Source organism: Dunckerocampus dactyliophorus, chromosome 17, assembly GCF_027744805.1.
Source record: "Dunckerocampus dactyliophorus isolate RoL2022-P2 chromosome 17, RoL_Ddac_1.1, whole genome shotgun sequence".
NCBI classification, from domain to species: domain Eukaryota; kingdom Metazoa; phylum Chordata; class Actinopteri; order Syngnathiformes; family Syngnathidae; genus Dunckerocampus; species Dunckerocampus dactyliophorus.
In genome coordinates, this window is record NC_072835.1 from 17,414,068 (window position 1) to 17,441,219 (window position 27,152).

Sequence of the window (27,152 nt, forward strand, 5' to 3'; positions counted from 1 at the left end):
GTATTTGTACTTTATTATTTGTATTTGTATTAATCCCACAGCGGGGAAATTCATTTGTTACAGCAACAAGCAAGATACGCAAGTAAAGAATGCATAGTGACTACAACATGGTTCAGGTTCAGGTGCAGGTGCAGGTGTTGTAGAGCCTGACAGCGGCCGGTATAAAGGACCTGCGGAACCTCTCCTTCTTACACCGTGGGTGTATAGTCTCCAAGTGCTTTGTAAGAGTTTCATTGCCTTTGCACCTTCTGAAGAAAAAATGATTTGTGATTTGGTGTACAAATTGGGCGGGACCTAGTAACTAATTGCCTATAAATCATTGACCATTTGTGTAATGATTATAAAACTTTGAGGATACAAGGTATCTGTATAACATACATGCTAACATATTTTCCAAAGCATTTTGAGCACAACTTAAAGGGGGCGCCACCATTGTCATTTTCAGTCATATAACACCGATGGTGTGTTTTCACAACAGCATAATACATACTGTAATGTTTATTCTTTAGGTTCCAAGGCTACCTCTTTGCCCCTCGCCAATACTCTCCTTTATTCTCTTTTCCCCTTCGACCCCCAACTTACACAGATTAATCTGTCTAGCAGAAACCATTTAAAAACACAATTATCTGCGAAAGCAGTGTTGTGGGAAGCCAATTAACCTTTTACATCCGTCTCCTCCTCGTCTTCTCAACCCCCCCACCCGCAGGCTCAGGACCTGAACGTGATTGAAGAAGTGATCCGCATGATGCTTGAGATTATCAACTCTTGCCTTTGCAACTCACTGCACCACAACCCCAACTTGGTGTACGCATTACTCTACAAGAGGGAACTCTTCGAACAGTTCAGGATGCACCCTTCCTTCCAGGACATCATGCAGAACCTGGACACGGTCAGTAGCCCAAATAAGCACCTCAGCTGATAACTTTTAGAACATTTTCAGTGACTCATACGACCATGCAATGACACTCAGCAATCATGAAATCACCTCATGGATGCATGCTATTGTTCACACACTGTAAGGCGTTAACTTGAACCCATCGGCAGCACATACCAAAGCATGTACAGAAGTGAATTAAATGTGGAGGGTTACCGACTGCCACTGAGATGTTGTAAACAAGTTCACCGGTTCACAGTACAGTATGAGCTTCCAGTATTTAGAAAAGACTTTTCTTTTTTAGTTTTGCACAATGTGACTCGGTTCTTCAAAGGTTTCTAAGCAGTTCTCCAAAAATAATAGGGGTAGCACAAGATCTCGCAAGATTAAAACATGACAAGATTTCCCGGGACAATAATAAGAATAAATTTGTCTTGCAATTTGCCCCTCCTCAATACATTGCCATGTGCATGCATGTCTGTTTTCCTCCTCGCCCGCCTCCGAACAGGCAGAAAGATCGTCACTCAGTGCATTGGTTTCAGCACCTTGGCGCGTTTGTTCCATAGAACAACGACATGAAGGGAGTGAGCCCTTTTGTCCAGCATACAGTCGCTCTGTCTTGGTGGGTGGAGGCGGGGCCAGTAGCATACACAGAGTGCATAAGAGTGTAACGTAGTAGAAATTATATTAGTAGATTGCAATATATTGTCATACAGTTTAAATATTTTTGTTATTGTGCTTAAAGTTAAAATCTTGTCTCGTCTCTTTCTCATAGACCCAATTGTGTCTCGTCTCGTCTCGTTAACTGTCTCATCACACCCCTAAATAATAGTCATTCATTTTTGGTTTAAATCAAATTTCCACTTGATGTATTATGCTTGTTGCAATTTGAATGATGCCTGATAGACACGTTCCAAAAAGTTGTTCCTTTGCATGGTAGTCATTGGCCATGACATGCTATTTACGTTAGCATTTGCTTGTCTAATTAATTATTGAAATATTGCTCACATGGTACTGAGGAGCCAGGTATTTTACTGTGGCTCATTAAGCTTCCTTTTTTTTGTTCTATGGTTATCATCACATTTTCTCTTTTTGCCCTCACTGCACTGGTGGTGGCAACTAGGGATTCGGTCGATCTGATCCAGTGTCGGTACCAGCAGAATTCACATATCGGAAATTTCCGATATCGCCTGCGGAGATTTCCGAGATTATACATGAGCCATGACTGTGCTGTAATGCTGTCAGCAAACGTAGCTAGAAGAATATTAACAAACGGAGCCAAGAGTAATGCAATGTTAAGAGTTATGTGTTGTCCGACTGTCTTTGAAGCAGTGAATGCGTTTTGGTGTGGTTGCATATTAAAGCAAAGAGAGCGCTGGTATTGGAATTGTATCTGTATCGGCAGATATCCAAATCCAGGTATCGGGCTTGGAAGTGAAAAAAAATATTATTTGTATTTTTTTCAAACTCTAAATTGTGCCAGTTTGGGGTTTCTGACTATGGATCCTCCACAGTGTAATTATGTTTATTATGAAAAAGTGTCATAAATAAACAATCAATGAATAAATTGAATGAAACAACCCCAACCGCTATATGAGGAAATACGTTACGCAGATTCTGTAAAATCTGCAAGTAAAATGTACAGAAATCCCTGCAGTGCTGGAACTTTGCATTGTCTTGTGTGCAACCACACAATAAAGCATGCAGAGCTGTTAGCTGAAGTAGTATCGATAAATTAATCAGTCCTTACTGTGTAGAGAGGGTCTGTGTCAAATATTAATTTACAATGTTTGTGTTGGGGGACAGTGCAAGAAAAAAAGCTGTCACCTAAGCTTTATCAGTGAAGTAGAAGAAGGGAAAGGAAGCCTTGCTGTCTCCTTTGGCGTGTGTCTGTGTGTGCACAAGTGAGCAATGGAGGGAGGGGGTTGTTGCCATAGGCTCCGCTGTTATCCGTAAGTATGAGGAAGCATGCTAACTGGAATCCCTCGGTTAAGTCAGCTTCCCTGAGGCTATTCTCCGAAGCCTTCCCTCCCTTGCAAATCCATGTGTGTGTAGTATGAGATTGTGGATGAGGAGCTGCTGTTTTTTTTTTCCTCTTTTTGCTCCTGTAAATTAACCCCATATGGGAGGCCTTCAGAGTTGATGAGGAGATTAGTATTCGATGTAGACACACATAATGTTCATGTGGGCTCTGGTGCAAGAGTAAAGGCAAATGAAGAACTACTGCATGTGGATGTGTTTAACGCTGTTGGTTTGGCACCATTTTTTAAAGCTTTAAAAAGAATCGGTAAAACAGAGATTTTAATTATCAAATATCAAACATAGCTCCAGGGAGGGACCTAGCGGAGCGCTACAAACATCAAGCACAGACTGTCCTTGATCTCTTGTTTGAGATGAAACCCGGCAGGCATTAAAATGAGTGAATAACTTATTCCAAAGTGGGATAAAACACGCTCAGGCCCTCTGGTGAGTTTGTAATCCGAAATGCTTGATGCATACTTTTAGCTAAGAATGTGTAAAGACAACCTTTGTAGGGTGTGCGCTAGCTACCACCGTACAAGCTATTACACCAATGTTTATCCAATTTATTTTTGCCATTTCTTCATCAATAATTCCATCAGTATTCACGATTATTGCTGCTGTGTTCAAATCACATCAAAATGAGCTATCTGCACACAGTAAAAAGCTCTTTTTGTTGTGCGTTTCACATAGTATGGGCCCTATAGCATGGTTAAAGCCCCATATTGCACTCTTGTGTCATCATATAGGGTGCGGCTGCTGCGAGCCCACTGCGACAACACTCGGATTAAACCAGCGAGAGCTTGCAATTGATATTAAGCTTCAATGAGATAAGGATGAGACGAGAGCCTGTGTTTCAAAGAAAGCAAGGAGCTTTTTTGCTTATGAAAGACGCCAGCCGAGTTCATTGTCCTCCTTTTTTGCATTAGTATATGCAAGCACAGTAGGTTAGTTATAAGTCATACGTCCGTCAAAAGGATTAAAATTGTGTTCGGTTCCGTTTGAGCAGTGAGTGCACACATACATTACGGCACCAAAGTGGGCACAGGCCTCAAATTTCAGCAACCTCTTTATAATATTATATATATAATAACAATATAGAAAGAAAACTTGAAGTAACTTAGAGTAGTCAGTGTACAGCTTGTACTGTATAGCTGTATAGTACACATTTACAGTCCACTTAAAATGACTCAACACACAGCCGTTATTGTCTAAAAAGCAGGCAACACCAGTGAGTACCAAGATAATTAATTGTGTGGCATGTTGACCGTAGCATTTTGGTCTGGGACTGCCTGAGTGCTGCCGGCTTTGTGGAGCTGTGGTTCATTGAGGGAAACTCAACATGTACTGTGAACCTTGGGAAAGTGGGCCAACTTTCAATCCCAAACACACCTCCAAGACGACAAGTGCCTTGCTGAGGAAAGTGAAGGTGATGGAGTGGCCAAGTATGTCTCTTCCCAATTGAACACCTGTGGAGCATTCTTAAGCATAAGGAAGGTGGAGGAGCGCAAGGTGTCTAACATTCACCAGCTCCACGAGTGATGTCATCATGGAGGAGTGGAAGAGGATTCCAGTAACAACCTGTGCAGCTGTTGTTGACTTATTTTCAGTGCTTTCACTGACTACCGTATAGTATATCCCAAGTTTCATTAATATAGTATTGAAGATAGATATTGAAGATAGAGTACACTATAATAAAACGGTTGTTGAAGTGTGAGGGGTTAACTCACTTTTGTGAGATACTGAAGTATTGTCCGGTAGGACAAAAAGTTATGTGCATCGTGCTCCTTTAGACAGTGACATCACCCACTACTGGTGTGGCATGCATATGACAGCGGTCATTTTTGTATGTCCCCGTTTGTCATTGTTTCCTGTTTGCTGACCTTTTAGGTAATTGGCTTCTTCAGCCAGCGTCTGGAGCAAGCAGGAAGTGACCTGTCTGTTGAGAGGGTTCAAGAGGTCATCATGAAAGGAGCCCAGGCGTTGCCCAAAGACAGGTTGAAGGTAAGTCATACAACAGCCACGCGTCTAATCATAAAATGCCACCACCCTGAAGTGGGACAAGACTGAAATCAGTATTCATGTGTAGAGACCGGTGTGGTGAATCCGTGTTGTAAAATGGTATGGTGAGAAAGGAATTACGACAGGGAGAACCAAACAGAGCTAGAGGGGGAAAGATAGTAAGAGGCATTGGGACATGAGACAAAAGGCCAAAGCCCAATTCTCATTAGCTATAACACCTTCCATCCCTGCCAGCCTGCTCCACGCGAACATGTAATGACATTTCAAGGAGATGGGATGAGGGGCAGGAGGGCACTTTGTCATGGGCCCGTACGATGGAGGGGAAGGGCGAGGGGTAGGGGGGCGGGTATAAATCTGCCACATCGCCTCGTTACCCGACCCTCCTACCACTCCTGGCGGTTTGCTAACCCCCGCCCCTCCCAATGCGCCGCCATTAATCAGTGAGGAAATATGTATCCAGCGGTTTACTCCGCTCGGCTCCTCAACCAGCAGTGAAGCTCTTAATTGCATGTTTCATCATGTGTTTCATGTTCTATACTTGGCGGCCGGCTGCAAGGCATTTGTCTCGCAGAAGAGGGATGGTGCACGGCCTTGCACTTGGCACCTACGAGAGCTGACGTAGCCATCGACTGTACACCCATGGAGCCATGTGGCCAACCCTGCTGTGTCCTTCAGCCATGCCGCTTCTAGCGTCAACACACATTCACGGCGTCAGCTGTGCTATCGGCGTGCCAATATGCAACCATGCGCGCTACTTCCCTGTGTGTCCGTCCGCACGTGTAGTTCGCGCTCACGTTGACGCTCCACCATCATCTGAGTGCTTTGTACCTCCAGAGGGCGACATGAAGTGAAGAGACAATCTGGCCAATGTCTCCTCGGGGAGACGTGGTCACTGTTTGATGGTGCCATCGCTCAAACAAACAGCTGTCTCTCCACTTTGCGCGTGCCTTCATCTCATGAGCTCATTCGGCTACTCAGTCCCCAACGTGAAAATCCATAGGCAGAATTAATGCTGTGTGGAATCATCAATGAATTGGTAATTATACGCTAAAAGCTCTTAGAAGGAGTGAATGCACAGAGAATGCTAACAAGTTAATGGTGAAGGTAAATCGCTAAATTGGGTCATACATCATTGATTAAAAAATACTTGTTTTTGTTATGTATTCAGGCCTAGAGGCTAGGTTTCTAGGGAGGGTGTATTGTTGTCTGTTTTTAAACTGCTGATGTGTTGTTCTCCAAGTGGGAGTGATAGCAATGTGCCCAAGTAAAGCAACAAACATTACCTATAAAATCACTTTGTTTGGTTTGGCACAGTAAAATCTTGCTTCCAAAAAGATATTCCCAACTCAAACCTGGTTCCTTCATGTTTACTATTAACTGACTGATTGATTGTTTAATCATCCCATTCCTACCACAAAACCATGGATAAAAATCAAGCACGTCTTTAAAATGTTATCATAAGTAACGCTCATAAGACTTGACCTGATTATTTAATGTCCAGGTGACATCAGACAAAAACAAACACATAAAATTTCAAACAAAAAAATCTCCGACGTATTACTCACTACTCTACCCATTGATGTGTAGACTGAGGAAACAACCTTAAAGGCATTATAACATTACAATTTACATAATATGACAAATTACAATATCACAAACTTGTCATGGTTTCTGTAAAGTTAATCGTTTTTATCCTGATTACTAAACGACAAAACAAACCGTCGTTCCGGGTCAGAGAAAACCGTTGACAGAAGTCTCCAAGACGCCTGTTTGCTTAAGACATTAAAAGCATTCACACAAAAATGTAGACATGCAAAGCAGGCCCAACTGAAAAAAAGGGTTTAAAGAAGGCAGTAAATGCCCCAAGGACGACCCTCACTCAACTGTCTCCCCCTCGCGCTTTCTATGTAAGTGTGTGCGTGCATGTGGTTACAGGATGTGTACATGTAAGTCTGTACCTTTACATGCACTAAAAACAGTTGGATTCTCCAAACATACACACTTTTATTTTTGCTGCTTCACTCTATCACGGTTTTTCAAAAAAATATTAAATAATAGTCATGCTGTTTTGTGGTTGGATAAAGGCTATTATTAGTCAAAACATATGCATATTTAAGCTAATGTTAGGTATTTTAGCCTAAATTAAGCATTTTCAATCATACAAATGGATAAATGAACTAAAAATACAACTATAAGCCATTCAAAATACGCATTCAAAGACGCAGTTGTAGTATTCTACACTAGTCACTACGTGTCAGGAATGTTACTCTAATGTTTGGTGAGACACACAAGCACCAGACTGGATTGCCGGAACAACAGGCTTTTATAGCAGCTTTGAATTACCTCACAACAGGCATAATAATCCCTAATAAAAACACGGGCTGCTGTTAACGGCTGTAGCCCACAGCAAGCTGAAACTCAAATCTGAACCCTTGACATCACTTCCTGTCTCACTCTGCTCCCCAAGGGAACACATTTATAGCAACACACACAAGCACAAGTCTTATTTATGTCTTATATGGCTTATTCACACTTATTATACCTTCTACACTGGGTAATATAACTGTAATGGTGACTATAGGGGTGTTAGCTCGTGTGTAGAGGGCTGTAATAATGCTAAAAAACATATTTAGAAGGTTGTAAATTTATGCTCTAACTACGAACATATTTCATTTATAAATAAAGAATCGTACTTGGCAGAAATTCACTTCTCATGGTCATGTCCGGAACCAGTTAACCGCGATAAATGAAGGATTACTGTACATGTAAGAGGGGACTGGTTTCCATTCACATAATGTAGGTATGTTAATCTGCTGTTTAAAAAAGTCAGACACGATCTAATTAAGGTGTTTACATGTGATTAAAAAAAAATGGTTTCACCCGCTTTCATGCAATAATTTTGTATTTTTTAAACATGTACACGTACTGAGTGATTCTCATGGGCAGTGGCTGTGGAATGTGTTCTTTCGGCCGACCAGCTGAAATCTTTCTTTTGAGCAGTGATAGCCCACAGACTATCTGGCTCCACGGAATAGGGAGGGAGGGGAGGGAGCTGACCTATTTGCCTACCAGCTGTTGTTCAGAACCTGCGCCTTTCCCAGAATTTTGGTAGCAGGTCAATTTATTGATCATGAAATAGGCGTACAATAGGCTTTAGGATTCAATGTTAATAAATGGAATACCTCTTTAGTTTTTTAAATTTATTTATTCTAAACTTAAGAAAGGGTTTCAAACAGAGTGAAGAAGAAGGATGAAGTAAGAAACCAAAAACTTACCACTTCCACACAGAATGGGAGGAGAACCTTTTTTCCCACTATGCCGTGTCGGACATTACTGACGCCTAGTGACCAGAATACCACATATGACTTGTCTTTCAATATTTTTTGACTAATAATAGGCCATAGTCAACCACGAAACAGTGATCATTTATTTATACATTTTTGAAAAACCGGGATAGAGTCAGGGAGCGATGTTCGAACGTACAAAGTGGCGAGGGACGCCCGTATATGTGAAGTTTGGGCCCCGGGGTAAAACCCCATGTTGAATTTCAGCATTGAATTTCTGTGCAACATTTGGAAAAGTCTTCTCTCAGGTATCAAGCAATTTGTAAGGGTTTGTTTACGTGACAACAACCGAGTAAAAACGTTCACACGGACCTACAAAACAACTGAAAACACAGTAATACTGTATACACACCAGGCCACTAGTTTGCAATGTCATGTTAGAAATAAGCTCTTTTCCTGAAACCATCATGTGACTACACTTGGTGTTTAAGCAAAAGCGCCATTTTTTTAAACCAACCTTGCTCAAACTTTACAGACATGTCCTTGTCAGTACCCTAAAGGTATGTACCAAATTTTGTGGTGAATTGGCCAAGCACCGTAAAGTTACAGGGTGTTCAGGTTGTTTTGTGAGAAATTTCAAGTCATTCCAACTTATGGGGTCAAACTTTGAGTTTTAAGCATAGCGCCTCCATGTGGTGTATTTGTCAAAATAGTAATGGCACAGCAGCACTGTTGGGGGGCACGCTTTGCCAAATGTGCATCATTTAGTGTTGAGCAGTTTAAGAGTAGACTGAGCGTCCACTTCCTCTTCAGGCTAAATGACACAGTTCTTATCTATCTTAAAGATGCGATTGACTCAGTCAAAACATTGCAGACAAGTAGCCGAATACTAAGAAGTCACAAGCAGTACATTTTACGTCTCACAGTCTCCCGGGACGCCGGTGCGAACAGACTGTACTAACACTCATTGTTTAACTCCTCTCTGACTCTGAGTCTTAATTACTCAAGTTTCATGACTTCAGCTTGTTATACAATCGCTCCACCGACACACAAGCCTGCCAAAGAAGTCGGAGTGACTCTGTGGTATTTTGAAATGATCTCACACAAACACACAAAGGATCAAAAGGTGAATTAGTAATATAAATCCAGACAGCCTAAGTCTTTGCTTAGATCGGAAAGTCGATGATTAATTAATTGTTTTTCCTTCACCTGACCTGGCAGGATTTAAGGAGCCTTGTTTTAGAAGTATACAATGTGAAGGTTGTTATGCTAACATTTAACCAGATCATTTCATTAACAGAAACATATCAGGGTGTTATGGCATCTCTCTTTCAGAGAAACTTGCAGTCTTTTGATTCATGTTGATTCATTATTGCATCTTACCCCCTCATTTTCTGTAAAATCAACAATGTAAACGTCTCTGTGATGCTTACAGGGAATGTTACAGCTATACTCCATGACTCGCAAATAATGGCTTAATGTCCTCACTAATGTGGTTGAGTCTCTAACAAGGTTCTTGCTATCATGCAAGGGTAACTGACAAGGCTTAAAAATGTGTTGAGCCCTACAGTGTTCCTTATGTTATGTTTATTGGCGCTACGAATAAAGGGCAATGTTTGACACAAGCAGATAAAAAAAAAAAAATCAGAGGATTAACAAAATAAATTTGTGTATCTTGTTCCATATTTCATCCACTTTCACAGTAACACAAACATAAATCACATGGTGATAAGTTAGCGTCCTGACGATCCATACTTCAGCAAACATTAATCTATTAGAGCTCTTCACATTAATCTAGTCAGGCCTCTTTCCATTCCTGCTTCTCGTAACTTTGAAGTTTGAAGATTAATAGATTGGCTTTTTTTGACGGATGACCATTCACTGCTTGTGTGTTTGTGGGTGGTTCATACTTGCTCCATGGCTACATTCTTCTCCGTCTGGCCCAGCTTTGACAGCACAAGGGAAGGGAACACGGCGTCCCCGAGTGAAGACAAGAGGCCAGCCAGTCTGTGTCCAGAGGCGAGGGCACGACCCGCCAGGACCCAGAACTAACTGATATGAGCTCAGGCCAAGTAGGCCGAGACAATTGCCAGACTGGAGGGGTGGGACAGTGGCGATATGTTCAGAGAGGAAGGCGCTGTGCAGACGGAGTGAGGCACCAAGATAATATTGGGATGTGGTATGTGATTTTTTTTTTTTTCCAAGAAAGTTCTGGAACCCAGAAGAGACATTCTTTCTATGAGATATGTGGCCATATCGAATATTTTTTATGCTTGCTCCAATAATGACAAAGGAGCAAAAATGTTGCCATTTTGACAGCTGAAACCAAGAAGTTGCTTCTGTTTCTACTCGTTTTTGACTATCCAGTAGATGTGGAAACTAAGTAATTTAAGCTGTGATATTTTGCTAATGATGATAATATTATTGCGCTACAGTATTGATAGGAAGTACCCCAAATATTCTTACCAAAAATCCGTCACCAAGTAAAACAGAAATTGGTATCGCCGATACCAATGCCAATTTTGTTCAGCCATCATCAAGGAAAAGTAGTTCCTATCAACACAGTGTTATTAAAGAAAAAAATGCACTTTTTTGGGAATTTTGCCCATAATCCACAATCATTGTGAGACTTGAACACACGCCTCTTTTTGTGTGTTCGAAAGATGTAAAAACAGATAAAAAGAGGCAGCGAAGAATGCACAAAATGGAATGCAAACTCCAAACTCCAAAAAGCGCCAACAACACTCCATTTACATAATGTGACTTGCATATTAACCAAGCTACAGCGACCTTGATCTTATTATTGTTATTAACGTTGCTACGCCAAAGACTTACTTTACTGGCGTAGGGACACCTCGCCACACCATACCGGCTAGCTACTAGCTGGCCAGCGACGAACTTCACCACACACTTGCTCGTAGTGCGTCAGTGCCACTGCCAAAATAATATACCGATATTTTCGAACACTTCATTACCGATACAAATATTGGCAGCAGCTCTTCCCTCAAACTAATGTCAGGCCACATCTTGTGTAATAAATGAACACATTATGCCACTTTCCCAAATAAAGACTGCAAAATAAGACAATAAGCACTGCATAATAAGACAAATAAGTACTGCAATATACCATGTAAGTTATTGAAAAAATACCATATTTATTTTAAACATTTTGTCTCAGCAGAAGTCATCAAAAAATCATGACCAATAATCAACAAAAATAACACTTTAAACTTCTATAATCAAGTAAGACAGGTTTGTCTAAATAAATTCTCATTAAGAATCCAATGAAATAATAGTGGCAGGGATCAAATTTGGAAAGCTGTAGATTTGTATGTGGCACAAACATCCGTATTACAATATATACAATTAGTGACATTATAAACTGGGCTCATTCAGCACATCGTGTATGAACGAAACATATCACTTTCATTGTGCATATTTACGATCCAATTATGAAATTAGCAAGCTTGTTGCTGTATGGAGCACGACGTAGATATCATTATCTTATCAGCAGAAAAATGTATACAGGTATAAATTGATGTCTAATATTGGCCGATAATATATCGGACATTCCTAATGTTATAATATGACAAATTGATGCCTATGTCGCAAATATTGGTATCTAGAGTTTCTATATTTCGGTATCAAATGGCCCATAACTATACAGTAGGCATGGGCTCGTTACTGGATTCAAGATATACAACCGTATGAAAAAGTCACGATTTCAAAAACACTAAAATTGTCGGTCATACCGTCCCTGCGGTATGAGAGAAAGTGGAGGTCCAGCGCGGTCACTATGCGGAAATACTTTGTCATGTCCTGTGTTATTTCTCGCAGTCAGAACTGGGCTTTGATGTGTTGAAAGCTCAGGCGTGTGCTGTGTTGCCAAAAGTCAGGCATAGACAGCACCGGTGTTAGCTACCTCGTTAGCATTGAGTGGCGCCTGTATGGCCGCACTGTTGTCGCCTTTGTCGCCGTTGTCGATTGACATATTACTCATGTCATGCGTCACCGAATGTGGAGATGTGATTCAGAGCAAGACAGGAGTCAAGGATAAGTGGTATTAATCGTTTACTCTCCATCGAACAACAAGCAACAACCACTTGACGTCTCTGTTGCTAACAACAATCACATGACTCTGAAATGGAAGTTTGTGGAAAAGCTGCAATACGGTGTGTCCCCTGTCGGCTCAATGCATGACACAGCAGACATGTTGGGTTTTTGTGATGGGCTTTGAAAGGTATTTATCGGCATATGCCGATCACGTTTTTTACGAAAATCGGTCGATACTGATCGGTGGTCGATCGATCGGAGCATCCCTAGTGATAATCAATGAATATTGGAAGAAAACAATATATGATGCTATTAGATAAACAGCGTATATGTCCATTTATCATTTTTTAGGGGAAAGACAATAATAGAAAAACGACAACACAGACGTGTCAAAATCTGTCTTTTCGTAGTCATTGTTTAACGTATTCATTTTGGTTGAACCGTGCTTGCTCTACTGGATGCGTAGGTAGATGAACTGCTCACTAGGAGCCACCCTTCATAATATTTGAATGATAGTTTAGTGGCGAATGTACCAATATACCTACAGTATATTGTCAGTCTTCACTGCCAATTGTTAAAGCAGAATGCAATACCCTACTGTACCATATGAGATAACATAAGATACATGGCAATGTTAGGATATTTTGTTCCACCTTTGTATCCAGTGAAATGCGTCATTTTGTTGACTACATTTGTAGTCAGTGGAAGATGGTAGTTTTGGTGACACAAAGCTTATCATTTTTACTCCCATTTCAGTCTCTGGACAGCTTTTCAGATTATGCACCGGCGTCCTGATGGGACACCACACTAACAGCTTTATATCATTTTGGGAAATGCGCTCGCCCAGACGTCGGCGCTCCTGATTTGTTCCATCTGTTCCGCTTAGCTGTGAGTGGCTTTTGCGATGATGAAGTGCTTTTCAAATTCGCCGGCGAGACGCTGGTGGATTGAAGACAGATAAAATGAAAGTATTTAACCGCGCCAGCCACGTTTTGTATGTCTGCTAACACGTTACTATGGAAACTCGAACGACATTAGTGACTCTGTTGCAAAAATTTGCAAGTTAATGAAAGCAAAAAATATTGTGAAACCAGATATTTGTAACTAAATATTTTGACCTTCCAGTCAAGGAGGTTAGATATTATTAGGTTGGACTTTGTTGTTAAGACGCAAAATCTACTCACCCAAATACCACAATACATTATAGAAGTTTGGCACACGGACCAAGGAAGAACCTAGAACGTCTTGATGACTGCTGATCCAAGAATATTGCATTAATGGGGGTTGGGGTTAATACAACTTAGCATCATTTGGACACAAGAAAGACAGACTCAAAACTTCATGTAACTTGCCGGAAGGATGGGTCATAGGCCAGGGAAGAACCAATTAAATTTTGGTGCATATCCTACATACTTCCAGCATTTTCCTGCATTCCCTATGGAATAATGCATGAATCTTAATGACAAAATTCAAGCATATAAACTGCGTATCCACCAAGTTAGACAATTTGCTGCTGATCCAAATTAGGATTGTTCTGCCCCCATCCCCCAGGTGGTGGTCTGCGTTCTACCGAGTGCCATTCTAGTTAACACTTCAATTATCTCCATGACCTTCTAACCGTAATTGGTGAGGTTATAATGTAATGTCACGGTGATTATGACAAGATTTCCATCCATTTAAAAAAAAAAAAAAAAAGCTCCACTTCAACTCTGAGATGAGCAAAAAAATAGAAAAAAGATTAAAAGTCCAAATGTCACTAGAATATTATGTTTCTGCGCTAACAAGTGAGAGTGGCTCTTGTTGCCTCCATGTGAACATTTGATGAGCTGGTGTCTGTGAGACAGTCGCCTACGCACAAACACCAGATAATAGCGACCCTGCATTGTGTCGCAGAGTCAACACAATGTGTGTATATATATATGTGTGTGTGTGTGGTGTGGCATATGGCCTGTGACCCCTGTAGCCCCTCTGTCTGGATCATTATGATAGTGATAGTGTAGTGCTGAATAGGGACAGGCAGGTCTCAATAGATTGCACTAGAGACCATGGGCTTGTGTCTTTCACCAGAGCTGATTACTGCCTGCATGGGTCTTTATATGCATGTGCAGACAGCAGACTGTAATGAGGCGCTCTTGTATTATTGATGCTCTACTTCTATCTACCTGCTGTTTGCTGCTTTTGGCCCGCAAGGTGGCCGTGTGTTTTGCTTCCAGCATGCTTGGAAGAAAACTTGGCCATCCAGTATTCCAGTGGGAACTGAAGCAGTGTGTTGATTCAGTTGATTAATTGTTTATCACCAAGATATGCTAGATTTAGCTGAACGTAGCTGAATACAGGTCATGCGTTTGTTTCAGCAAGGTTTTGATGGCCGTCGTCAGCATCACACGAGGCGATAGAACCAGCCATTCTACTGTACTGTGTGCATTTTGCTTAGTTAAAGAAATGTTTCATTTTTTGGTGCTTTGACTAATTACTGTTCTGACCCAAATATTAGACAGTATTTTTGGTCCCTAGAAAAATTTGAAAAAGATGGGTCATCTTATATTCAGGGTTTATTCTCGATTTATACATGCAAACCAGAAATTGGCGCCAGAGCTTTTCTTCCTGTCACTCACATACACCAGTGACTTGGAGAGATGCAGCAACGACACCTAGACTTGCTGGAAAAAATGTGGCTCAAATGTTAGGCAAATTAGCAAAACAACAAAACAAAAAAGAGAAAACATACAAATTTTGTCCAAAAACAGACATTTTGTGAGGTGCCTGTTGAACATAACAGTATTTTAAATACTGTAACTGTACTTCACACCACAGCGAATGTGCAATTTGAGCAGAAATGGATCATTGATACATCAACCACATTGTGTGTTGGTGTGGATAATGACGGAAAAATGTGTGCACGTTTACCGCGTTGGAGTTGAGCACTGGTGAGCATCAGTCTCTGTGTGTCTCTGTGGGGACGTTCCGTTACTTACAATACGTTACTTGCATAATGTCCCCTTCAAGCTCTTTTTGCCATTGGCGGACTCTGCATTAACTTAACACCAAAATGAGGCCACTGGTTACTACCGTTTACATCTGCACCAGTTCCATAACTAGACCAACGTTCGGTCAGCATCTCTACAGAGGCGGGACTCCACCTGAATGTAAAGGTGTTCCGCAATGCAAGGTCCAGAGTTGAAAGTTTAACCCAGGAGACAACTTCTCCTCCCTTGTTGCGTTGGAAGCAATTGTCTCCGTCCGACCATTATTTTCCACCAGACACTGACACTACTATCATCAATCATCTGATTATATTATCTAGTCTCACGTCTTGGCATTGCGGTGTTGTGGCAGCGACCCCAGGATGCGCGAGATGAGACCCGGTTGCAAGTAAAATGTTTATTTTAATAAAGATTGCTGGCGTGCAGCGTCAGAGATCCTACAGTTCAGTAACAAACACAGTAACATTTACAATGCCCCGACCAATTCAAGGAGCGTGCACTTGAACTAAATAGGTAAGTAACTGAAATTAGCAACAGGTTCGAGTGAGAAACGCAAAGCAGGAAAACACAGAGAACAAAGCAGGAAGTAAATACAAAACAAGGGTCAAAAGAGGAACTAAGGCATAAAAAAGGAAACATAAACGACCTGTCACGCTGGCTAACTCACAGAGCGTGACAATCTAGGGCCCTATGAATGTGAATGAAATGCCATCATTGTGATGAGAAGGAACATTTGTGTGGGGAAGTATTTCCCTGGCGGACCGCTCATCCGTGGCGGACTCTCATCACAAACACTAGCCAACACCCTCCTGAACTAAACATGTTGAAACGGCGACCTGAAACAAGTTGGCGAAAATACTTTGAAACTGAATGGAAGCTAGCGGGGCTAGCTTAGTTTAGCAGAGCATGCACGAGAGGCACATTCCCAACACACACAACACACTTCCGGCCTTCAAAATAAGAGCGCTGTTAGCCACATACTGTCTTAATCATGTAAACAAAATAATGGTGTCATATCTTACATTAATAACGCAGTTGGAATTTCATTGTAACTACATGTACGTCTTCCTTAACCACAAGCACAGGCATTATAGTTTGTGGAGGATTTTGTAGCAATGTGTGCTACAAAATGAGGGTGACATCCCATTAGAAAGGTTAGCCAAGCTAGGTTCGTTTCTGAAATAGTAGGTAAAATTGGCTGATGGTGTGTATGATGTGTTGCATCAATACAAGTAAGGATTTTTGCATTTAATTAGCAGATAATGTAATTACTGTGACAAAAGAACACACTCTTTGCAGGGAAAATAAAGTGTAAAAGGTAAAAAACTTAATTTAAAAAATGAAAACCGAAAAAATGCCATTTGGGAACATTTTTTGACTGATTTCATAGGGCCCTACTTTATTATTATACCCTTTACTTTATTATCCTACTTTGCTGGGTTTTGTGTAAAAGGCACACCCAGGGAGGCGAGAGAGTTGTGTGCATTCTAGATTCTTTTTCAACCGTTGAAGCATATTTTCATTGAAATTAAAGGTAAAATTAGGGTCCAATGTATTATATAACTGGCAGGAAGATAACATTCAATTTTTGACATTTTTATTGACATTCCCAGCCAGTGTAGTGTTTGTCCTGTGGAGTAGCCGCAATATAAATAGTACAGCAATGTTTGTGTCTATGAACACTAGTCTGTTCCACACTAGCCGAGACCTGTGGGAGTCTAACTGCTGTTAGCAAGTAATCATGTAACTCAACACCTCGCCGCAGGCTCAAACAATAAGGTCAAATTGTCCAACGAGCCGCCGCGAAAAATGACACCGCTGTGTTTGGGTTCATTTTATTAGACTCCCTTTTGCTTCTCTGAACATGTTTACCCGTTATGAGCAGAGGTCAGGCTGATGTACAAGAGTTATTTCCTCATATTTCCCCCGCGGATGCCGCCTGGGCGAGCCCCTGCATGACTGCTTTTATTTGGCAAACAGTAGCCATCGATGGTCGGGTCAGAAGGTGACGTTCGCGCATTAGTTAGCCCCTTTAAGAGGTCAGTTGTCGGACCGCAAGAGTGATCCATGTCCCGCAGGAAGCTGTAAGCAATTTAACCTCGCAGTCAGGTGGAATTACATCTGCCACTACTGTAGCTCATGAAGAGTGATCACTGAGAAGCCCCAAGCAGAAAGGATAGCTGGGACACATATGTCACCGCTCTGTGATTGACTACTACTCAATACGCATTGGGCTTGTAAGAAAATAGTACATTTGGAACAAGACAAATGGTTTTAGGCCCAATTTTGTGGACTCTTTATAGGACCAAGGGACTTTCTCTCTGGGTTTTTTTTCTGTGATAATAAACCTACCTTTAACGGAACTGTATGCAGCGGGTTCCTCCAGCTGCCTCGAGGGCGCCAACATTCGAACATACTGATTGCATTATACCCCGCCTCTACCTGCTCTGAATACGCCGACGTAACACACTCATGTACTGTTGTTGTCAGGTAATGATTGCAATTTGACAAAGTTTAGCTACTGGCCTTTGCTATTATCGACTGCACAGCCAATCATAACATGAATGTAAATTGTTGATGGCCTCACTGAAGCTGTTTGTGTGTGTGTGTGTGTGTGTGTGTGTGTACGTGCTGCGGACACACACATACAAGACAGTGGTGAGTGACAGCCGTGACCGCCACTTACTTTATTCAAACCAAAAGAAAATTTACAACAACTTTAATGCAGTTGAATTCATAATTGTGAAAACTATAGACATTCTGTTGGTTTTTTTTTTAAATCACTATCGATAACATTATGCTAGCTGGTGGTGGGCTTCTTATATTTTTTGCTATCAAAAAAGGTAATTTGGAACAAGTAAATGTACACTTTGCTCGACTGTCACGTACTTGCACAAGTCCTCCATTTTTAGTTTTAATTGACACTATTTCCGGACTATAGAATGCGCCGATATATAAGCCACACCCACTAAATTTAAAGAGAAAAAAGATTTATACATACTGTGTATTGGCCACAACGATCTATAAGCCGCAGGTGTCCACGCTGTAACATGGGATATGTAGTACACAGAAAGATGTTGTGCTGAAAGATTCTTTTAACTTTTGATGAAATAAATGTTTTTTTCCCCAAACGGCGCCGAACAGTGCGTGTAGTAGAGCTGGTTAAACCGTAGACTACCAGAAAAGTCATTCATCCTTGGTCTTCATCCTCCTTCTGGGAACTGAAACCACTAAAGTTGTCTTCTTCCTCATAATGCCTCATAATACCTTTGTCATACGCTTTCTTTCTTTCTCTTTTGTTGTTGCTGTCTGTGTCACTTTGGTCTTGAGGCAAATTAGCCCTTTAGCTTGAATCTCATCACAAACACGATCCAACCCCCTCCTGAACTAAACATATTCAAACGGCGACCTGAAACAAGTTGGCAAAAATGCTTTCAAACTGAATGGAAGCTAGCGGGGTTAGCTTAGTTTGGCAGAGCATGCTAGTGTGGCTGTGTGTGTGGGACTCAGGCTGTATGAATGTGCTTCCACCATGTTGCGTTTGACCGCTTGTTAATGTAACTGAGCGTTTTATTATGCTCGCTGACGTTGTGCAAGTTCTGAGTGAAATAAAGACAAGAGGCATGTTAATTCATGCTCCCAGCTTGTCTTAATCGTCAACAGACACTTGAGCAAACTTACTTAAGCTTTGTCAGATCATAACGCGATATTAGCGTCCACTTTCATCCATCCATCCAGACTTCCCGGTCCCCGGTCACCTTTTCCAGTTCCACAGGAAGGACACCAAGGCTTTCCCAGGCCAGCTGTGAGACATAATCCCTCCAGTTTGTCCTAGGTCTGCCACAGGGCCATCTCCCAGCTGGGCATGCCCGGAACACCTCACCAGGGAGGCATCCGGACTAGATGCCCGAGCCACCTCTATTGGCTCCTCTCGATGTGAGGGAGCAGTGGCTCTACTCTGAGCCACTCCTGGATGACCGAGCTCCTCAACCTATCTCTTAGGGCGAGTCCAGCCACCCTACATAGGAAGCTCATTTCAGCCGCTTGTATTTGCAATCTCGTTCTTTCGGTCACGACCCAAAGCTCATGGCCACAGGTGAGGGTGGGAACAAAGATCGACCGGTAAATTGAGAGCTTTGCCTTCCGGCTCAGCTCAAAGCTGTAATGCACAGTACCTCTAATGTTAGACGACACACCTATCGAAGTTGTCAGCCATGTTTTCACTTTTGACTGAAATGGGGACCTCCTAACTCCTAATGTGGGAAAAAAGTCAACCCATCCCATCGTAATCTTTTTCCTCAACGCTCCTCCTTTTCTCTTTTCTGGTGCAAGCAGAAGTTTCCGGAGCTCAAGTTCAAGTATGTGGAGGAAGACCAGCCCGAGGATTTCTTCATACCATATGTGTGGTCGCTGGTCTTCAACTCTGGAGTGGGCCTCCACTGGAGCCCGCACGGCATCGAGCTCTTCAGCATGGACTCTGGCTGAGCGACGACGAGCGTGTTCGCCCTAGTACAGACTGGCAGTTTGTATACCTGTGTGTGTGTGTGTGTGTGTGTGTGTGTGTGTGTGTGTGTGTGCGTGCGTGTAAGAGTGTGCCGCTTTATATAGGATGCTGCTTTGGAAGTGCCTCGACCTTGCCTGGAGTGGTGTTGCAGCATAACCTCTATTCCCCAAACCAAACCTATTCCTCTGCTTCTCCAGTGGGAATCTTCACAATGGCTAGAGCTGCATCCCATCTAGGGGGCGCTATGGAGTCTGAAGGTGGATAATCCTATTTGTGTTTTTCCTGAAAAAGAGAAAAGGTTCAAACATATGCACAGAGGACTCAACACTCAGAGTAACTTATTTACAGATGCACTGAATTCTGACAAAATATAGAACTTATTTCATGACTATGCTGTGAAATACTAACTTTTACTTCTGATTAGCTGATATTTAGCTTTTTATTTGCGCACACATTCTTAGGAAGGATTATTTGGGCCACACTCAAAAGAAAATAATAAATGACAGAACTATGAGTATAGATTTCAAATATTATGACATCATAATTTTGCATTAAAAAAAGACAAAATATGCCAATAAAATCATAAATATGCCTTAATAAATGTCTGACATTATATATATATATATACTGTATAACACAGTTGGAATATTACAAGAATGAAATCATAAACTTGCGTTGAAAATAATTTGGAACATTACAAGAGCAAGATTGAAAAAATTACTACAATAACATCAGAATTTTGCGTTGACAAAAAGTCGGAATAGATTGAGAATAAAGTTTGTATATTACAAGAATAGAATTGCAATTTTGCATTGATAGTGTGAGAATAATACAAGTCAATCACAATACAGTCCCAATATTGCGAGAAGAAAATGATAATTACGCATTACCCATGTAATACTAAGAGAAAAAAGTTTTTATTTGATTATTTTTTTGATGCACAGCATTACTATTATGTCACCCGGTGAAGTTCGACTAGTCACAAGCATAAAATATTGAAAAGTTTTAAGTTTATCCTGGTATTTTTATTTTTTCTTGAACTAAATATCCAAACTATAATTCTCATAATATTAACTTTAATAATAAACTTTTTTGTGGTCATTTTGGAATCTTTTGGGAGTTTTTTTTGGGGTGTGGCCCTAATACCCCTTCAAACTATCGGAACGCAGTTAGGTTGTGAAAATAAATGGTTTGTAATGTTAACAAAAAAAAACAAAAAAAAAGATACCACCACGTCTGAATCCAATAACCTGCGCTAACTAATGTTTGATTTCAGTTCCGGTACGGTAGCATTCCGCCCCACGCGGATTCACATGGCCTCATTTCATTGATTCTTACCTTCATAATGAATTTTGTTCCCAACAGACACACAAGGCAACTGCTGTCTCAACCTCCTGTCCTCTTGTGCTGATTCAGTGTCTTTGTTTGCATGTTTGACTAGAGATGAATTATTTATTTTCACTTCATTTTTTTTTTTATATAGGTACGCCCCTTGAAATGTTGATATTGCAGTGAAAGAACAACTTTCGTTCCTCACATTATATTAATTATTACTTCTGGTAAACGTAACATGGCAACAGCTGAATATTGCTTTCTTCATAGGGGTTTAAATAAAAACAGTATATCCGAGCAGCTTTAGTGTCAACTTATTATTAAAATGAAATGTTGGCATCATAGAAGTGTTAATTAACAGTACAGGCAATGTGTTAAAAGTCATACAAGTGTAAAAAAAACAAAAAAGTAAGCACTACTCTTTGTAAAAGGAAACTGTTTGCAGTAAAGCCAAAGAAAACGAAACACATCCTTTGATGCTGATGTGTTACGTGATTTCACGCGTGACTCTGAAATGTTGCGCCACTTTAGAGACATCGATGTGTAAGGATGAAATCATAATTAATTAATACGAGAATGAATAGATTTTTTCCAGACTATATGTTTACGGTCATAAACGTTTCCCTGCGTGAACAAGTGGACTGCCAAGGCTCGCTTTAGTAACAAATGATAAAGTATAATATTTTGAAATCATGACACTCTCCATGGAATTTTCCTTTACTATATTTCGTAATTTTGCTCCAACAACAGCCTTAGAAAACACCTAGAGTTGCAGTAAAGTCAAAGAAAAAGCAAAATACGGCCTTTGATGCTCTCTGAACTGGGGTCTGGCAAGATTTGCTGAGGTCCCACGCGGTGGCATGCATGCATGTGTCCAAAATTTCATACCACTTTAGAGGCATGGTGATAAATTACAAAGATTAAATATTATGAGAAAATCGAAATACGACAAGAAAAACATCGCCAATGAGCTCCGAAAGAAGTCGGAATATTACAAGAAAATGGTCATTTTCCGACAATCAGGCCTACTACCAATTTTCTCAAGAATGCACGTTGATGTCTGGTACAATCATGAAACGTACCCGTGTTAACACGTGGAATGCCACTTTAGTCACAAGCAATGAAATACAATATTTTAAAATTACGACTTTTATCTTGTAATTTTCCTTTTTTACCGTTTTAAAAATAGCTTTTTTGATTACTTTGTTCTAATTTTTACACTTCCCGACCAAAATCTGACTTTAGTTGAATAGCTTTGACTTTAAGAGCACAGGCAATGCTTTAACAGTCATACGAGTGAAGAAGTAAAAAACATAGCTATCTGTCGCAATAAGCTCAGAGACAAAGCAAAATGCATCTTTTGATGCTCTCAAGATTTACGTACGTCTTGTGTGATGTCATGCAAACATTCTTCTTTTTTAACAGTTACACAATTGGATGGATTTTGTAAATGCAGTCAAACCAGGGTTCGTGTCTTTCGGGTAATGCCGAAGATTTCCACCTGAACGTTTGCATACATTTTCCGGCAAGCGCACATCTGGTAGTGTTATTGATACGCCGCCTGAGTCCAACTGTGTTCTTGTGTTTTTATCTCAAAACGTCCTTGTTAGCGGTCTGTTAGCTTGCTCATACAGGAAGCGGAAGTCAGCTCCATCGCCCGCCGATGATGTCATCAGCGGTTGACTCTAGTTCTTTACTAACAGTTAATTAAGTTTAAAAAATGTTAACATAAAACACATTTTTATAGTTTTACATGCATAAAACAATTCTAAATGCATATAAAGGATGAATAAAAGGGATAAATGAACATTTAAGGTTATTTTTACTTTCATTGAAGACGTGATTGTTGACAAAGGCACGATGTGGCAGCAAGATCAACACGGATACCACCTTCCTGTTTTGCCATGAATTATTTCTTGAATTCAATAGTGCCCCTGCTGGAAAAAACGAGTTGTGTTTTCGTGCTGGTATGGTGGTGGTCCACCAGCTAAACCATCATAGCCTAGCACCGACCAGCATAGACCAGCACAGTTTCTATGCTGGTCCATGCTGTTGTTTTCAGGAGGGTCTCAAAATGCTGGCACGTGCAACTTTATTTGGCTCCATGTTGGGTTATTTTGCAGCTGTGATCAAAATAAAAGACCTGAGGTGAGAAACACTACTCAATTCAAGAAATAACTCATGACAAAACAGGAAGGTGGTGTTCGTGTTGATCTCGCTGCCACATCGTGTCTTTGTCAACAATCAAGTCTTCAATGAAGATAAAAGTAACCTTAAATGTTCTTTTATCCCTTTCATTTGTCATTCATATGTATTTATCTGCATTTAGAATTGTTTCCCGCATGTTAAACAATAATGGTAAAACTATAAAGCATGTTTTCTGTTAACAATGTTACAGCTAGCTTAGCAGCTAATGTTAGCGGTCTATGCTAAACTAAGCATGGAGGCCACTGGTCATTGAAAATGCTTTAACCAGAAGCTTAATTTGCTACATGTGTAATTATTAACATTGTTTAATGAAAGAAAATACTGAAAATGGATGTAATTAGATTGCATTGATTCATTAAATAGGTGTATAGACTGTTGTAGAATATATACAGTACATTATGTAGGAGTTTAGCATCAATGGCGCAGATCTAAAGCAGAACATGCCGTCTGTGGAAGCTTGTTCACTTGAAGAACAAGTGTTTCTTCATGCTTCCGTGCTGTCAAATGTGCTCGATAGACTATTAATTTTCGCTCTGCGTGTGCGTCTGGTGTCCTCTCGCTGACTGAGGCCGCCGCCGTGGAGAAAGAAAAAAAAAAACTTGGCGAGGGAGAGAAGCGACACAATGGCACCCGCTGTGCCGCTCGCGCTCCCACTTCCCAAGAGAATTTCATGCCATCCGTCACCATTGTATGGATTTTCATGCCTGAAATTCTTCCATCCTCAAGGACAATGATAATGGATGCAGTTTGCTTCTCTCAAGAGTGGCCCATTTTCACCGCCGGGAAAGGGGTCACGGCAAGGTCACTGTTAGACGCCGCCACGGTGTGGCGACGCCTCCCTGCTTCATGTGCCCGCGCTTACCTGTTTTGCAGCTTCATTATGAAGGCGCTGCCAGATGGCTGAATGGAGGACATGGCCCTCCTTGTTCCTCGACGCCGCAGGGTCACCTTACCGAGGGCTCCCGTTTCAGGTGACAGCCGGAAGATGGATGAAGCCCAAGCTTCTGGGATGCTCGTTACTTTTTTGTAGAGGCCACTTGTCAAGGTCTTGCATGAGAGCTGTATCTACGAGATGGGATGAAGTAGGCCAGGAGTCATTCTCTACTAACTTCATGTAACCATGGAAACTTTGTGTTTGTGGTCACATGACAACTGTTCACTTAGCTTCTAGCTTTTTACTCGTGTTTAGGATAAAAAGTTACAAAATGTGGAGATACGTACTGTTTGTTAGAAAGCAAAGCAATAGTGTCTCCCAAGTTTTTTTTTAATTTATCCAAACCACTATTTATTTATTTTACCTTTGTTTTATATACAGCATACAAAAGCGATAATAGCGATAAATAATAAATAAATCATGCTGTTTCCCGGTTGAACACAGCCTTCAAGTTTTTAAAGTTTACATAGTTTTTGCCTAAATGAAGCATTTTCAATCACAAAAATGACAAAATGAAGTAAAATACAAATACAAGGAATTAAAGGGATAGCTCGGATTTTTTGACATGAAGTTGGATGAGATCCCCATCAGCAGTGTAGTACAGCAACAGTGACCCCCCCCCTCGCCCATTTGGTCTCGTGAGTTCATTTGTGGTCGGATTTCTGTGACAATGAACGTAGTTCTGCTTAGTTGCTGGTGGATTGGAAGCCCATGATAAACGAGGGATTACTGTACATGCTTTTTACTGCACGACAACACAATGGTTTCTCCAAATGTTGTATTTAATTTTTTGGTTTTTTCCTCTCAAAAAATTATAAAAAAAACAAATTTGTATTTGCATTTTAAAAATGTTATTATTTAAGATTTCTTTTGCTTTTAGTTTTTTTTTTTGTTTGTGCTTCACATGAAAAGAAAAATAATCACACAATTTGGAGCCGCGAATGTCTTTTTACGTTTTTTGTGATTTTTTTTCTTTTTCCTTTTTCCTTTATTTTTGTGAGTTCTTCAGGGTTTTTTTTTTTATGCGAATATCTTTTTTGTGTGTTTCGAGTAAAAGTAAAATTGCTTTTTACTACATTTATGTTTCGGATAAAAATAAGAAACCCACTAAAAAAGCTCCTAATATTTCGATCTACAGTAATTGTTTTTTATTTATTTTTTTTACATTTTACTGGACAACAACAGAATGGTCTATTAATTTTCATGCTTTTTTTTCCTTTTACCCACACAAAAAACTCCATATGTTTTGTTTTTGTGTTTCTTAAGACAAACATTTGGACATAGCTGCTTTTTGTTGTTTTCACTAAATTTGGGGAGGTTTTTTATGTTTGATTTTTTTGGTTTGTTTTTGTCACTCACTTTGGGGGCTGAAAGAAAAAAGAAAATCATGGCGATGCATAGTTTTTGTCGGTCCCTGGCAACATAGACAGACCATTCTATGAACCTGTCAAGACATTTGCATACATTTTTAAGCCCAATGCAGATTCATTTGCATCAATTTGTTGTTTTATTTCTTTGAATAATCACAAGCTGAGCCACAGTAGTTGTTGGCCATTGTAGCATGCGGTGGTTCAACCTTCTAATAGAGGGTTTACCTTTTGAATTTGCTCGTATTTGCCCTAATGACACATTTTTTTCTGCTATTTCATTTAATGTGATGCGTTTCCGTGGCGTAAAAGCCAAGCTGTATTAAGTGTAATTGCCAGTCTGGAGCTTGTCTCTATAAAACAGCAGCTGGCAGCACGGCGCTCACCTTTCATTTAAGACACAGTTTGTCTAGACGTGGAAATAAAACACAATCACTCCAGACAGACGGAGGGGAAGAAGACGCAGCGCACTCTTTGACTTGGAACAGCCCGGTGAAATGCCAGGCGACGTCTGATGAAACGCGTACAAGTCAAATCTCATTTGTACGTACTTTTCCTGCTGCACCAAAACCAATTTCTCGCCTTCCACCTGAAGATTGGCTGTTTTTAATTATGTTTTGACATTTTCCAACATGAAAACTTGATTGTTTGAGATGTGAGCACTGCTGGAACACAATGGTCTCTATTTATTTGTTTATTTTATTGTCGTTCTCTCTAATCCGCCATACTGTTACGCTACAGCAGACCAACAAATGAATAGCAAATTAATCGAGGATTATAATTCCAAAATAGCATGCAAAATGCCACCTAGTGGCTGCGAGTAGCATAGAATTGAGCGATCTGATTGGGCAAAATGTTTTGAGGCAATGCAAACCAAAATACTTGGACCGTGGCCACAGTTTGACCCTGGAACAGATTATTTTCTATTTCCGTTACTTTCTGTGTGATTTTTGTTGTTGTTGTTGTTGTGACGCTAGCCTTCAGGGAACCTTGGGTAACATCAACTTTTTCAAGATAAAGCCATAATTTTCCAGTAATAAGGGCATCATTTTAGCCAAAGAAAAACCTAATTTTGTGAATAAAAGAGATAACGTTAAAATATGACGAGGAAAACTGAATTTTGTAGGAATAAAGTTATGGGAAAAGTCATAGTTTTAAGAGAATTAAGCCGTAATTTTACGTTGCACGTTAATAACACCAGCAAATTAAAATCAGAGTTACCACAATAGGTGGCAATTTTATGGAACTACGATGCAACGTAACTCCTGATTGTACGACAATAAAGTTTAAATGTTACCAAAAAAGTCGGCAAAAAAAATCCAAATTTTAACGCTAAGTTATGAAAAGTCGTTTTGCGAGGATAATAAAGTAATCATTTTAACATAGAAATGTAATTTTGCAGGCATAAAATTGTACTTTTTTTGAGGAAAAATCCTGTTTTAAGAGAATTCTGTTAATAGTATTCAAAACATAATAATAATAATAATTTATATTATAACAAATAAAGTCACAGAATTACAATAAATCAGTCCACAAATGTTATGAACAATTTATGCACAAAGTTGAGAAAA

The 27,152-nt window shown here is 40.4% G+C and overlaps 1 protein-coding gene across 2 annotated transcripts in view; it reads left to right on the top strand.

Moving 5' to 3' along the window:
* dym (dymeclin) overlaps window positions 1-23,248 on the top strand; it is a 69,932-nt gene extending 46,684 nt beyond the window's left edge. For both annotated transcript variants that reach the window (XM_054756328.1, XM_054756329.1), the window contains exons 15-17: window positions 707-889; window positions 4,784-4,897; window positions 19,572-23,248. In XM_054756328.1, coding sequence (XP_054612303.1) covers window positions 707-889; window positions 4,784-4,897; window positions 19,572-19,721 — 447 coding nt within the window. In that variant the 3' untranslated portion in view covers window positions 19,722-23,248. The remainder of the gene's footprint in view (window positions 1-706; window positions 890-4,783; window positions 4,898-19,571) is intronic.
* The last annotated feature ends 3,904 nt before the right edge of the window (window positions 23,249-27,152 follow it).